Raw genomic sequence first — 13,821 nt, forward strand, 5'->3', positions numbered from 1 at the left:
TGGGGAATGTTTACATTATGAGTATCTCGTTTGCAAAATTTCTCTCTAATCCACGTGTGCACAGACCCACAGAGTTTGCCTTTTTGGCACAGCCTTATTCAATAACAAAACCTTTTGGTAGACTGGAATTAGCGCTGATGCCATTCAATGAAGAATCAGTAACTGATCTGTAGGCATAAAAAAGTGACTGAATGAAGTATTCCATGCAAAATGTTATTACTGCACCTAATTATATAAATCAGTATAATCCAAAGGCCCCTGCTTCAAAATTCTGTTTCTCCCTTTGTTTCTTTTTTTCATCTCAACTTCTTTAATGAACTGAGCAGTTCTGGTAAAGTATTTTTGTTTCATTTAACTCCTCTTGCTATCAGATGAATGCAGTGCCCTGTAAAAACACCTGCTGATTTTCCCTGAGGGGTATAACTTTTCAGTAGGGTGTTGGCATGCTCAAATCCCTGGATCCCCTGCAGATTACACCTCTTCGCTGCTTTCTGCATGAGTGGCCACTTCCTGGTTTACTTGTATCTAAGACTAGTCTTGATTGTTCTCAAAGAAGGCCCTTGGAGATTGGGCTGATCAGGTTCACTAATGGTCAGACTTCGCTTGGTATGTGCTTACGTAACACAATCAGAACACGTCTTAAATATTTTATCAGCTTTAAAGGGTCATTTTCGTAATATGGCATTACATTGCACTGGAGCACACAAAGCAGGCTGGAGAAAAGGGGACTTAGTGCACTAACATAAAAAAGCTTCAGGTACGTGGCCCAAGCAACCTGTATACCTTATGTTAAGACAAATGTCCCCACCGCATACAGTCAGTGTATAAAGAAGCTGTAATATGTAATATAACAGACAGCTGGATTCTGCACGTGCCCCAAATAACTGGAATGTGTCTCTTCCTCTTTAATTAGTTGTCTGACTCTTTTGTGAAATTATTTTCAATCCCGTTCCTTTTACTTTCCTTTACAGAGTCAGCTCTGCGTGTTAATTACTGCATATAGGCCAGGCTCTCAGGGTGGGGCACTGTAGAGAAGTAGGGTGCAGTTTCCTGATTCTGAGTAGTTCTACACTGACCTTGGCTTAAGCATAAACTAGAACAGTCTAGAGGCTGCTCTAAACTACTTAGCTGGCTTGCTAAGGCAGTTGGGGAGGGGGAGGCGGGGGCTGTCTGCCAGGCACTGTAGGATAGCTGACTATGCTAGACCTATACCCATTCTGTCAGGGAGGGGGTGGTTCCCCCATGCTGGAGGAATCTCCAGCCAGGGGGGATGATTGCTTGCTAGTCCTTTTGTGCCTACTGAGCAGCAAAATGGGTCTGCATTGCTGCAGAGATTCTAGCCTGGTGCACAGAAACTCACCCGGTGTTGCCTCCTTTCCGAGGCCATTTCTACACCCACAAGTTGGACAAATTTAACTAATTGGCCTAGAACCTTAAGCCAAATTGCTACAAGGCATCTTTAACCTGATTTCAGGCATGGCCACACGAAAGGGTTTGTACTGATTTAACTAAATCAGTTTCTAATTTCATTTAGCTAAATGGACACTACTTATGTAGACAAGGCCTTAGCTTTAGCTCATGCCCTCTCATTCTCCTGTGATAGCTTTGCATCTGACCACACCTCAGACTAATGCTGTTCCTATCATCGCATGCAATGTAAGACCTACAAGCCTAACTTTTCTAAACGAGTGTGGCTATAAACCCCGAGCTTTGTTGGTTTGTTGTTTTTGTCCTGTAACTTTTCTCATTCATTGTGTACTATGACATCCAAAATCATGTACCACACCCCAGAATTGGGCTCCCAACCCTTTTGGACAATGTCATGGTGATTTCCCCTTGCTTCTCCTCTATTTTTTACAACTAAATATAGTTTACTTTCCTAATGGTGCTAGACAGTGAACTGGTAGTTGTAGGTTTCTTTCCACTAGCATGCCGAGGTCATTTATCCTGGTCAGTGGTTGGTAGCTTACAGTCACCTTGTCCTGCACTCTACTCCATGTCTGTTGAGTCCATGAATTTGCAGTGTATAACCCATTTTGTTATTTTTCTTTTAATGTTTTTTTTTTCACGCCAATCATCATTACATCAGAATTGTCTATGGAAGATGCAATTGCAGCTTAGCAACATTTGGCTCCATTTACTTCCAGCTCCAGTGTCCCAACTCTTCCCTTCCTAAGTTTCTGTCATCCTCAAATTTATACTCCCAGATTTGTGGACATTCATTTGGGTATATTGTGATCAACTTATTGCCTCTTCCTACTCTGGTCTATAATCATTCATCACTGGTCTTGGGTCTTTTTCTCCATTAATACTGCAGTCAGCAACTGCATACAATATAGTTAGTCCTTTATGCTGTACTGTATTGAACACCTTCCAGGAGGAGTGCTGGTACAATTTGTATAGTGGGGGTGCCAAGAGCCATTGAACAAAACTGTAAACCTTCTATATGATGGAAACCACTTCAAGCCAGAGGGTACAGCAGCACCCCCACGCCCTAGTTCCAGAACCTAGGCCTTCCTAACATTTAAATGAACAGTGAGACTTAAAGGCGTCTTAATCAGGCAGCTGAGGACAAGAGGGGTGTACTGTAGGGTGACCAGACAGCAAATGTGAAAAATTAGGACGGGGGTGGGGGTGGGGTAATAGGAGCCTATAAGAAAAAGACCCAAAAATCGGGACTGTCCTGATAAAATCAGGACATCTGGTCACCCTAGTGTACTGGCACAGGCAGAGGTGTATTGAGAGGCAGACGGGACTGAAGCAAAGTACAGTGGGATTTAATCAATCTTTGGCTGGTGGAATAATCTCTAGGGAACAGCTGCTGTAAATTAGAGCAGCCTGTGGCTAATCCAGTTTGCACTTAGAGTCGGCTTGGGGCTCAGCTGCCCCCCGGATCAAGGAAGGCGTAAGCAATATTGAGATTTTTTTTAAAAACTGTAACTTTTTATTAGCTGTATGTTGCATGGCATAACATTGAGAGATGAATCGTAACAGTGACTAGTGCAGAACAGGAATGAATACAACACAATCTGGTTTTGGTTCTTTGAAAGAAACCAAGGATTGGGCTGTCTAGGACTGCGATACCTTGCAATAAGTACGTCTCCTAGCTCATGTTGTCAGGTGTAAATATAATCACATTGACAGTAGGTCTTGTGATGTGTCTTCATGAGAGGCCAGCTATTTTTAAAGGTACGACCCTGCTTTTTAGTAATTTGGGCACTAAACACTGCAGTCTTGCTGGACAGGCAGAGGCTAAACTGTGGCATAGAGCCCTGCTTTGGGGTCAGTGCAGAACAGTCCTGCCTTGCTAGGAGCCATTGTGCCTCTGAGTTTCTGGGGAGCAGAGCCACTGTGTCATCCCTAAAGAAAGAGCAGCATGTGCCCTGCATAGTCAGTGAACTTTGAAAGCCATTGCAAAGTGGGTGGAGGTGTGCTGCATGGCCCTAACTTCTCCATGTCCCTTTTTGGGGTGGCTGGCATTGTTGGTCAGTATCAACCTTTGGAAAGAGAGAGAGAGAGAGGGAGAGAGAGACTGCACTTGTGACTGATCCTGCACAGGGGGAGGAGGCGCCTTGTGCATGAATAGTGGGGTTGGCTCCCAGAGTTAGAACTACCTGCTGACTTTGAGATACAGCAACAGAGGACCGTAAGCAAAGTCTTCTCAGCCTTTCAGTTCTTGAAAGAGCTTTCTCAAGCTCATTTCTTACTGGAGTTATTGCCAGGCAAGCATAGGAATTCCCCTGAAGCTGGGTTTGCTGCTGCAGAGGCAGGCTCACCCTAACTTCAAATGATTCAGATATAAACAATTTACTGACAAGGAAGAGTAGAGGCAGCTCATACAATTCTGCTGGGATAAGGAGCATACATAGTAATTCAGGAGAAAATTCACCCCTGTGCAGAAGGCTCATGCAAGGTCTAGAAACACTCTGGGTCCATCTACACAGCAACCAGACTCCTGTGGCTGGCCTGTGCCAGCTGACTTGGGCTCCCTGGGTTTGGGCTGGAGGACTGTTTCACTACCCTGTAGATGTCTGGGCTCTAGGACCCTGAAACGTGGGAGGTTCCCAATGTCTATGGGCTAGCCACAGGTTTTTCTTTGCTGTGTAGACATACTTTTTGAGGCTGAGGATAGGCCCTCTGCACAGGACAAAAATTCAACCCTAAGACTTGATCCTACAAGGTGCTGGGTGCCCTCATCATCAGCGGGTGAAATTCACCTCTGTGTAGAGGCCCAGCATGCAGCTGTTCAGCACCTGAATCCCACACAGGGCTTATATGCAATGTCAGACTCATGCGGGGCCTCTCCACAGGGATTAATTTCTTCCACTGATGTTAGTAAATGATGAGGGGCTCAGCATGTTGCAGACTTGCATCCTTCAATATCTCCACCGCCGAGAAAGCTAAGAAATAAACGCTCTGCTGACCAATAGGCTAACTATTTTCAGGCAGGTTATCTTCTGACGCCCCCCACGCTGTCGCCCCCCCCCCACCCATTACCTTCCTCGCTCATGCAAATGGATGCAGCAAAACTTGAGGCAGTGTTTGCATTTGAGTGCTTTATTATATTGGAATTGCAGTGATATTAACATTTGTACAAATGCACAAAATCTTGTCTCTTCTAGCTAGAAAGAGATGTAAAAATCTGAACTAGTTGAACAGTTTCAATGAACGTATTGTCCATTTGTAACAATAAATGGGTTCAGGACGCAACAAAAAGCGTAACGTAAAATTAAACATATGAAATGCCGCAGCACATATTTACACTTATGTACCAAAAAAAAAAAATTCTCTCCTTCCAGTGAGGAAGGTGGTTACTTTACAGACTAAAACAAACAAACAAACACAAAACCTTTAGTACAATACAAACAATCTCAAGCCCAAAACTTAAAGTGACAGCACCTTTTTTTTTTTTAATATATATATCTATAGACTTCCATAGTTTAGGCTTATTCCAAGCAGTGCTAAAAGTTTCTTTAAAAATCAATGTTCCTGTATAGTAACTATATGTAAAAGAAGCAACTGATCAGTGTTTAAATTGAGCAATAGATGGAGGGGAAGCCCATGAATATGGATTGGGAAATACCTGGGTCCCAATCCTGAAGTCCTTACTCAGGCAATCAACATCACTGAATTTTGCCTGAGGAAGGGCTGCAGAAATGGTTTGCCTTTCAGAAGTATCTTTCTGAGCCGTGGTAAAAGTTGTCCCTGCCAGGGATCTTTTAGCAGGCTCCAGGGAGAAAGGGATGGAAAATCCATTTCCCCTCAAAATTTCCCTTTACTATCAACACTGGTTTTCCCCTTTTCTTGTTATTTTTCTTGCAATCGCTGGAAAGCTACAATTTTCAATGTGTGAAGCAGACTCAGAGGATAATATTTTGTTTAGAGATGTGACAAAAGGCCAACGCGACATTATAAAATAATACAAAGGTTTTGAAATGGTTCCGCATCATGAAACTTAACATAAGCAATGTTTAGCTTGCATTAAAACAGGGCCTACAGATCCTGTATATCAGATATTACACACTGGTCTAATTACAACTGATCATAATTATTGATTCCTAGCCAAGGAAAACCTTGGAAAGGGATCGGACTTCCCATGTACAGAATTAATCTTTTAGCCCACACTGACATTTCGGCCTTACATTGTCTTTAAAGTTTGCTGAAAAGTAGTTTTGAAAGGTATGGAAGACTCACAGAAAAGAAAACAAGCCCTGGGAAGCAATTTAGCTCCAAGCATAAAGCCGGTGATAAAAACCAGATAACCACAAGCAGTAGGAAGCGGTCACACGTGAACACAAATGTTATCATCTTTGGTGACTACTTCAGATGAATGAGTTTTTTTCCACAGGAGATTTTTATTCCTTTTGTTGTCCTTAGGTTTTAGTCTTTTTTTATTTTAAAGGTGCTGTCCCCTATTAAGTTACGAGGCAACATTATATTTTATGGACTTAAAATTCAAGCACATTGTATGGCCATTGTTGTCGCTGCAGCTCAATAGCTACCGTGGGCTGGACAACAGTCAAAGGGCAGTATAATGCACAAAAGAGCCAGTCTCCTGCCATACAGTATACAGGACACTTTGGTTCTCAGGATGAGATAAACTATATGTAAATATACCTTTGATGCTGCCTCACCTACTTTGCATAATAAAACATTTATATGCCATCATGAAGAAGGTGTAAAGTCTAAGTCATGTTGCAGATTGGCTGCACTCAGCTTCTCTTAGCCGTCCTCCATTTGGGCGGGTCTGACACACAAATGGTAGATATGCCAACAGGGAAAGCATATAAATGTATCTGGTGCAAACATTTAAATGATCCAATAAGGGAGAGCGAGAAAGAGAGAGCGAGAGCTAAAGTGCAATTGTAAAATAATATAAATAACTGAAATGTAGAACTGAGATATTAATTAGTCGTAACTGGTTTTGTTTTATAGGCACTGTTCAGTTTTTATTTATACAAATTAAAATAGCTTTTCTTCCCCCTCCAATAATTTTATCTGATATATAATGGAGCTTCAATGGTCTAAACTAAGCTACTCAACACTGCTTAGTAAAAGACAGAAGGGGCAATGGTAAGGCAGTATAGTGCAACTCACTATGTAATATCAGAAAAGAAGCAAGAATGGCATTAGATCTCCATTGGTGATATATATATAATCATCCTAGTAAAGACAGGCTTTCCAGTTTTATGTATTATTTCCCTTTAGCTTACCTGTGCTTTCTAAAATGAGAGAACAGCATTTTCAAAAAAAGAGGAAACAAGTGTAAGTTCATAACTTTCGTTGTTACAAAAAGCAAATGCTGCTTTAAAGAAAACAATTAAGCCTAGGAATTTCTGTACAATAGACCTCAGCAAACCTTTCCATCTTAGATGGACGACTTCCGCTTGAGACCCTAAAAGATTACGGTACACATACACCTAGAGTAGTTTATTGCAAAACTAATATTGTAACTTTAAAAAAAACCCAGATTCCATACAAGAATACTGTTCAAATGGAATGTGTTAAAATAACATTTATTAATAAATACTTTATAAAATTCTATGTGAATACTACATTAATAGATTCCTGTTTTAAGTTTTGCTTTGGTCCTCATGAATTTTCATAAATTCACTATATACTTTTTTTTTAAAAATGTGTTGTTAGCTGCTAAAAAGCACACTCTATGCTAACTAAAAGGCTGTTTTAAACACTTAATATTGTTGCTTAAAAAAATACAAATCCCCCAAAGACAGGTTTTTGACAACAGTTACAGCTGGTTTTGTTAGTTAACAGGACAAGATCAGTTAACATGCTAAAATCCATATATACTGAGACAAGTAATCACCTGAAATTGAACCATTGACTTTCCACTATTCAGAACATGGGCTGCATACACTTAGTTATACTGCATGAATTAACTCCAAACAGCAAGAAATTCTCTACATCCTCCTCCTCCTCATTGTCCTAGAAACACAACATGATAGCACACAAACTACTTGTCTCCCACAGGCAGTGTTATGAATATGGCTTGCATAAATTGACTCGAGGGACGAAATGTTTGAATCACAACACAGCACTTTTGGGAAAGTATTGCATTCATCCATGGCTGGGGTTTCCAACATACTCTCTTTCAATGTCACACAGTGAGTGATGCTGTACTTGGAAATGTTTAACATGTGGATGCTTCATTTTGAATGAGAAACGTGGCCAGGATAATCCATCTGTACTGTTAACTCCCATGAAATAAGGCTGGGGAGCCATTCTGATAGCTCACTGGCAGTGACTTTGATGACAGCTGCAATAGGTTGAAGAAAGGCAGGTGTAACACATATCAGTCTCCAGTAGTAGCCCAGGGAAAACTAGAATTTATCCTTAAATGAAACAGCACAGAAAATGGATTTAGAATACCAGAACTTAAAAACAAGCTGCTTCTGCTAAACAGGAGATGTTGTCTGGAGAAGACACAGGCCCCGTTCCTGCAGCCCTTACACATCAGAGTCTCCAGTGAGATGACTTGTAAGGACTACTTGCCTAAATAAAGGCCGCAGGGTCAGACCTCCAAAAAGCAAGTATATTTTAAGCATGTTGGAAGCTCATTTGTTGAGCAATGAAAGGTGAGCAGTAATGGTTGGTCCTCTTACTGATATACCTAATATCAATATGCTGCATGTTGGTTTTGCCTGTGAATCTTGCACTTAGAGTTACAAGAAGCAATAGCAAATAGCTTTCATCCTTTACTTATTTCCACATCACTAATAACAATTATACTTATAGGCCAATAGTATAGCGAGGAGACAGTTAATTATAATTACACATTTAGGCAAATGCATGGTTGGCTTGCCTAGTTAGCATTAAAAAAAGACATAATTGAGCTATATATAATATACATCAGTCAAACTGTCAAGTTGCTGGATTTAACAAAACACATGCAAGATTTTTTTTTTACTGTAGAGGCTTTCAGTTTAACAGCTAAATATTTCAGCTGAGTCTGAACAAAAGTAAAACCAAATCTTAATTCTAGTGCAGTGTAGCTCATTTGTGTTTCTAATATTCTCAACAGTTCTTTTATAATGTATTTAAGTGCTATTCATGCAAAAAAAAAAGTTAAACTAAATTAACACTATGATGGCATTTTTGTGGGCAGCGATTGATGGTGAGGCATGAAATTTGGACCGATAATACCTCCTGTTTTTTATAATGGAGCTTCAACTGGAACTTTATGTTTAAAGCTGTATATTTGAACAAAAGTTTCCTTAGTAGCGATGAGGAAGCCAAACCATTCAGGTTTTACAATTGGACTTTAAAAATGAATTACAGATTCAATATTTAAACATTTTAAAAGTATATGTTTGCTAAAATATAATAGAAAATCCTTTATATTTGTTTTTTTCTTAATTGTTTTGGTTCTTAGACTATATAATCAAGTCATGATTTATACTGTACACTCAAAATTCTTCTTCCAAAAATATTTGCATAAATGGAAAGAGAGTTGTTTAAGAATACTGATAAAAAGTTAACTGAGTTACCAAGATAAAAACTAATTCAGAAATGATGATTCCTGATCCTTAGAGATTGCTTTCCCTCCCAAAATGGGCTCTAATCACTACAGTGCTTCATGGGGGGTGGAGGGGAAAGGCCTTCATTTGTTTGGTTGTTGTTTCTTTAAATAAAAACCACCCTTTAAAAAACTATTATTCCTCTGAAAACAATGAAATGACCTTTGAGGAAAAACAACTCAGCATGAGAATGAAGAGTGTTTATCAGTAGAGTATTTGCCAGGAGTAACGTTAATTAGCATTTGTTTTTTTGTTTTTTTAAATGCAGTCACAAACATTTATCACAACAGAGTAAGAGCCTGGTCAATGGGATTTTTGCCACTGATTTCAGTGGGAGCAGAATCAGCTCCAAACATACTGAAAAATAATATAACTAACTGGCTGTTATCTACTGTGCTCTTAATGGTTGATTTCCCATATGTGACTGGTACTATCTCAGGGTGAAAGTCACCTCTGTGCAGAGGGCCAGTACAAGGCCTACAAGGTCTAAGCATTCAAAATTGGGCTTAATTAGGATGTAAGAAGTGCCTCGGCCTTTTGTTGACCTTCCGCATAGGGTAAATTTCACCCACAGCATATAGCAGACTTTATAGCATTCTTGTAGCGTACAGCAGCTAAAAAGTGCTTTAATGTCATACTGGGACTGAGCCTCAGCTAGTTAAATTAGTATAATAGCATCATTTACATGAATGGAGCTACACTGATCAATGCCAGCTAAGGATCTGTCCCACATATGTTTAAAAGATCAGCTGTGAAGAACTGGTCTTTTCCTGGTAGTTAACAGTAACCTATTCCTCACTGGTCAAACTGATTTAATGGGCTATAAATGAAATATAAATCTTAGGCTATTAGCAGCTGATGATGAAACAATGTCACTGATTTAGTGACTAGAACCTTTCTGAATTATTATATACTACATGGCTTTTCTACATTAACAATTGGCAGTGTAAAAAACCAGTTGTAATAAACAGGTGTGATTTGCTTCCTTGTACTCTGCCATGGACATTTACAACAGAAGCGTGCAAGGCTCCTTCCCCCTAGCACCAGCACAGCTGGCTTTCAATCGTGCATCACCTGTGGCTAAACTACTTTCACTGTTTATTAAAACACTAAATCAGGAGCATTAAACTCCTGCATATTTCTTTTTTTAAAAAGCAAAAGTTCAGTGCAGCCCAGCTGTGGGTGAAGGGCTATTGAAAGCAGTGACCATGCCAACGGTTTTTTTTCCACAGGGAAGGGGGAGGGGAATATAGGTTGGGTATGAAGTCTTTTCTTCTTCATTAGTATTCTCAGAAGAAAAAAGGAGAAGAGAGACTTGGAATGCGAAGACAGGGGGGAGCTTGAAGGAGAAAGAGCCACAGAGTTTAGAGAGGGAAGATGCAAGGACAATTGAAGGACAAAAGAGAGAACTTAAGTAGAAGAGGGACAATAGGGAAATGAAAGAGGAAAGCAAGACAAGAGGGCATATTACCTGGGTTTGAATTTGTTCTGATATCCATGTATTATAAAACCCTTCTTTTCTCTGAAAGAGGTTCTGAATACATAGTGGGGTTCTGATGATATTGCAAAGCTAACTCGCTTTCTCATGTGCTATCACCAGACTCCCTGAATATCTCTAATTATTCCTAGTTACCTATGTATGACTTTGGCTAACAAGCTGCCGTTTAACAAAACTCTATGATTCTGAGGCCTCGGGCTAGACTGGTAAGAAGGAAACACAACTATGTACAGAAACATTTCCATTTATAAACAAGTAACTGGTACCAAAAAATTGGAGAAAGCACCAAAGCATTTCCCAAGCTGATAGCATATTAATTGCATAACTCCCTTTTTGTAACTAAGTATAAAAGGCATATTTTAATAACTATAAAAATGAAAGCCAGAGTCTTCCAAGGACTGAGGAGTCTTCCAGGGCTGAGTTAGTGTTGAAAATGTCCTTAACACAAAGGACATTTGATTATGCTACCACTCTCCCATAGCAGTTTCTGACCAATCCGTTTTAAAGAATTGGGTTCATGTCTGTTCTATGACTGGCAAGCTGACTGAGGGTGGAGCTTCCTACGACATCGCTGACGGAAGAGGAAGTTGTAATGGTATTATGCTGGATGACTTGCTGTTGTGAGCAAGCTGGGACGGGGCTTGCAGGAGGACTACTCTCAGGACCTGGGGAAAAAAGAACACACACTAAAATGATGTGTACAGTATTGCAGTACTGTTAAATAGAAGACGGACCATCAAGGATGCAGTCCTGCCAACTCCAATCATTCAAAATCATGAGATTTTAACAATAGTAGATATGGAGGGTTTTTTTGTTTTGTTTGCCTTTGAGGTTTTTAGACCCTTTAAGGTTCACATTTTCAAGCTTTTCTCCACAAGGGCTAGAAACTTATTCCCTTTTAAAAAACAAGAGTCATGTAATAACCTGACTCTAGGAGCTGGGACTTTTTCTTAGAGGCCAAATACCACAAGACTTGTGATTAGAATTATGAGAGTTGGTAACTGGGTGCTTAAATACTTTATTTATTGCAGCAGAGGGGATTGAAATATGCATTACAATGCAATGCAGCACAGAAACGTTAATATAAGCAAGACTCAGTAGTAAAGATAATGAAATCCCATTGTCCTTAGGACTAATACTAATACTAGGCCTTATTCACTTTGGTGCAGCGGGGATGGAATCTGGCCCTATTTCCCATATTGATAATTCTCCTAATGTAAAGAAACTCCCAAAGGGCATAGAGCTGACATAGCTGGCGCCTATGCAACCCTTTCTGGAGACACCAGTGCGGGGGTGAGAGGCACGGGGTGAGTGTGTGTGTGTGTGCATGTCGGGGATACGACTGGAGCACACTGAACTCTGGCTGTTTGTTGCTTTAGGGGAATATTGCCATTTTGCAAATATTATAACAGCTCTCAGACTGCTCTAACCTATTCTGGAGCCAGGCAGAGAAGCAGGGAGGTATAGCAATCTCCCTCTGCCATGCCAAGCAGAAACTCAGCACAGCAGAACACCTGTTCCTACATGTGCAGTATGTCCACTTGGATTGTTTCTCTCTCTTGTTAGCTACAGTATCTTCATTAACTTTTTCTTTTTTAATGACAGATGCATATTAAAGAAGAGATTGTGTACCTCAGACATACCAAGTTCAGAGTATGGTACCATTTTTGTTGGAGGAAAATGTTTGTAATTTTTTCCTGCTTAGTTTTTCTTTCTATGATTAGACTCTTTTGGGTTCCACCATTACACCACTTACCAAAGTACATGTTAAGTACATTGTTGCCTGTCGTACATTTATCAGAATGGAGAATTGAGTTCATTGGGGCTCCTCTTCAGGGGAACAAGTATCTATCTGGGTGCATCTCATTGCAGGCGCAGTGCCTTTGCTTCAAGCACTGTGGCGTAGCAACTAGTTTTATTTTATGTTTGAACCACACCATGCCATTTTTGGTTGAGGCCTGGTAAACACACAACTTTATTTTACCAGGGCCACCCAGAGGATTCAGGAGGCCTGGGGCAGGGCTGGGTCTTCGGCGGCAATTCAGTGGCGGGTCCCTCTTGGAGGGAAGGACCTGCCGCCGAATTGCCATCAAAGAATGAAGCGGCGGCAGTAGAGCAGCCTAAGTGCTGCTGATTGCGGCTTTTTCCCCCGCCCCCCCCCGGCGCTCATACTCACCGGGCGGGACTTCAGCGGCGGGTCCTTCACTCGCTCCAAGTCTTCCACTGCACTGAAGGACCCGCCGCTGAAGACCCAGAGTGAGTGAAGGGCCCACCGCGGAAGTGCCACTGAAAATCCGGAGCGGCTTGTGGGGCCCCTATGGGGCCTGGGGCAAATTGCCCCACTTGTCCCCCCCTCTGGGCGGCCCTGTATTTTACAAATTATTAATCATTAAAACATACAGTCCCAATCCAGCGGAAGTCAGTCTCCTGGCAAATGCAGTAGTTTGCCTTCAAGCACTCAATTGCAGGATTAGGGTTCGTAACAGTTGTATGAGTGCTCCTTTAAATGTATCCACTCACCCCCCAGATATTTCAACTTAAACCTTAATTCTATGATGCTCAGAAAGAATGGGTTAAATGAAAGTACTGAATGGGTGGAGGAAGGGCCTGGTACCTTTGATTGCTGTTCTTATGAATGACTGTAGACCATGGAAATGCACCAGTTACTTACTTATATATCCTTGCGACTCTTTCTGCATGGCTGTTATTGGACAGTCTTTATGTGTTAACAATAACTGTTTCAGCTGTGCTACCTCATTTTTCAACATGGAAACCTCATTCTAGGGAAAAAGAAAAAGAGACTTTTACTTACGACAGTGGCAAAAAGTTAACAAACAAGTGAGACTTCTCCTGTCACTGTAACTAAGAAAACTGAGCTGCATAGGATTGATCTCTACACCAAATTTGGCCCACTGAATGAGAATTCTTTTACATAGTAGGACAAATTCCTTCTGTTACATCAGTGCCAATCTGGAGTATCTCCATCAACTTGAGCTAGTGTAACCTAGTGTACTAGTCTTGCGTCTGGTTGTATTTACTGTTTGTGTCATAATAGTAGTGTTATTTAAGCACCATTATTGTCAATTTACCGTATGTTGTATACACAATGCTGTAGATCTGAAGTAAGTACATTATGTGTGTATAATTTTGCTTGGTATAATGGAAAATAACACAAATGTTAATTAAAACAACCTTAACAGAGACATTTTTAGTTAAAAAAATCCTTGCAGCAGGTTTTTCTTTGATCTAAAATGTGTCATTTTGCCTTTTAAAAAAATAAGGTAA

The 13,821-nt window shown here is 40.6% G+C and overlaps 1 protein-coding gene and 1 long non-coding RNA gene across 8 annotated transcripts in view; one reads left to right on the forward strand and one right to left on the reverse strand.

Annotated features, from left to right (window-relative positions):
• LOC123364883 overlaps nt 1–13,821 on the forward strand; it is a 46,741-nt gene that overhangs the window by 20,508 nt on the left and 12,412 nt on the right. The gene's annotated exons all lie outside the window — the stretch shown is intronic.
• Nucleotides 4,914–13,821, reverse strand: part of CREB5 (cAMP responsive element binding protein 5) — a 385,684-nt gene continuing 376,776 nt past the window's right edge. For all 7 annotated transcript variants that reach the window (XM_045007370.1, XM_045007374.1, XM_045007375.1 and 4 more), the window contains 2 exons: nt 13,208–13,316; nt 4,914–11,201 (listed from right to left, as the gene is read on the reverse strand). In XM_045007370.1, the coding sequence (XP_044863305.1) occupies nt 11,038–11,201; nt 13,208–13,316 (273 nt within the window). In that variant the 3' untranslated portion in view covers nt 4,914–11,037. The remainder of the gene's footprint in view (nt 11,202–13,207; nt 13,317–13,821) is intronic.

The sequence above is a fragment of the Mauremys mutica genome, chromosome 2 (genome assembly GCF_020497125.1).
Source record: "Mauremys mutica isolate MM-2020 ecotype Southern chromosome 2, ASM2049712v1, whole genome shotgun sequence".
Taxonomy (NCBI): domain Eukaryota; kingdom Metazoa; phylum Chordata; order Testudines; family Geoemydidae; genus Mauremys; species Mauremys mutica.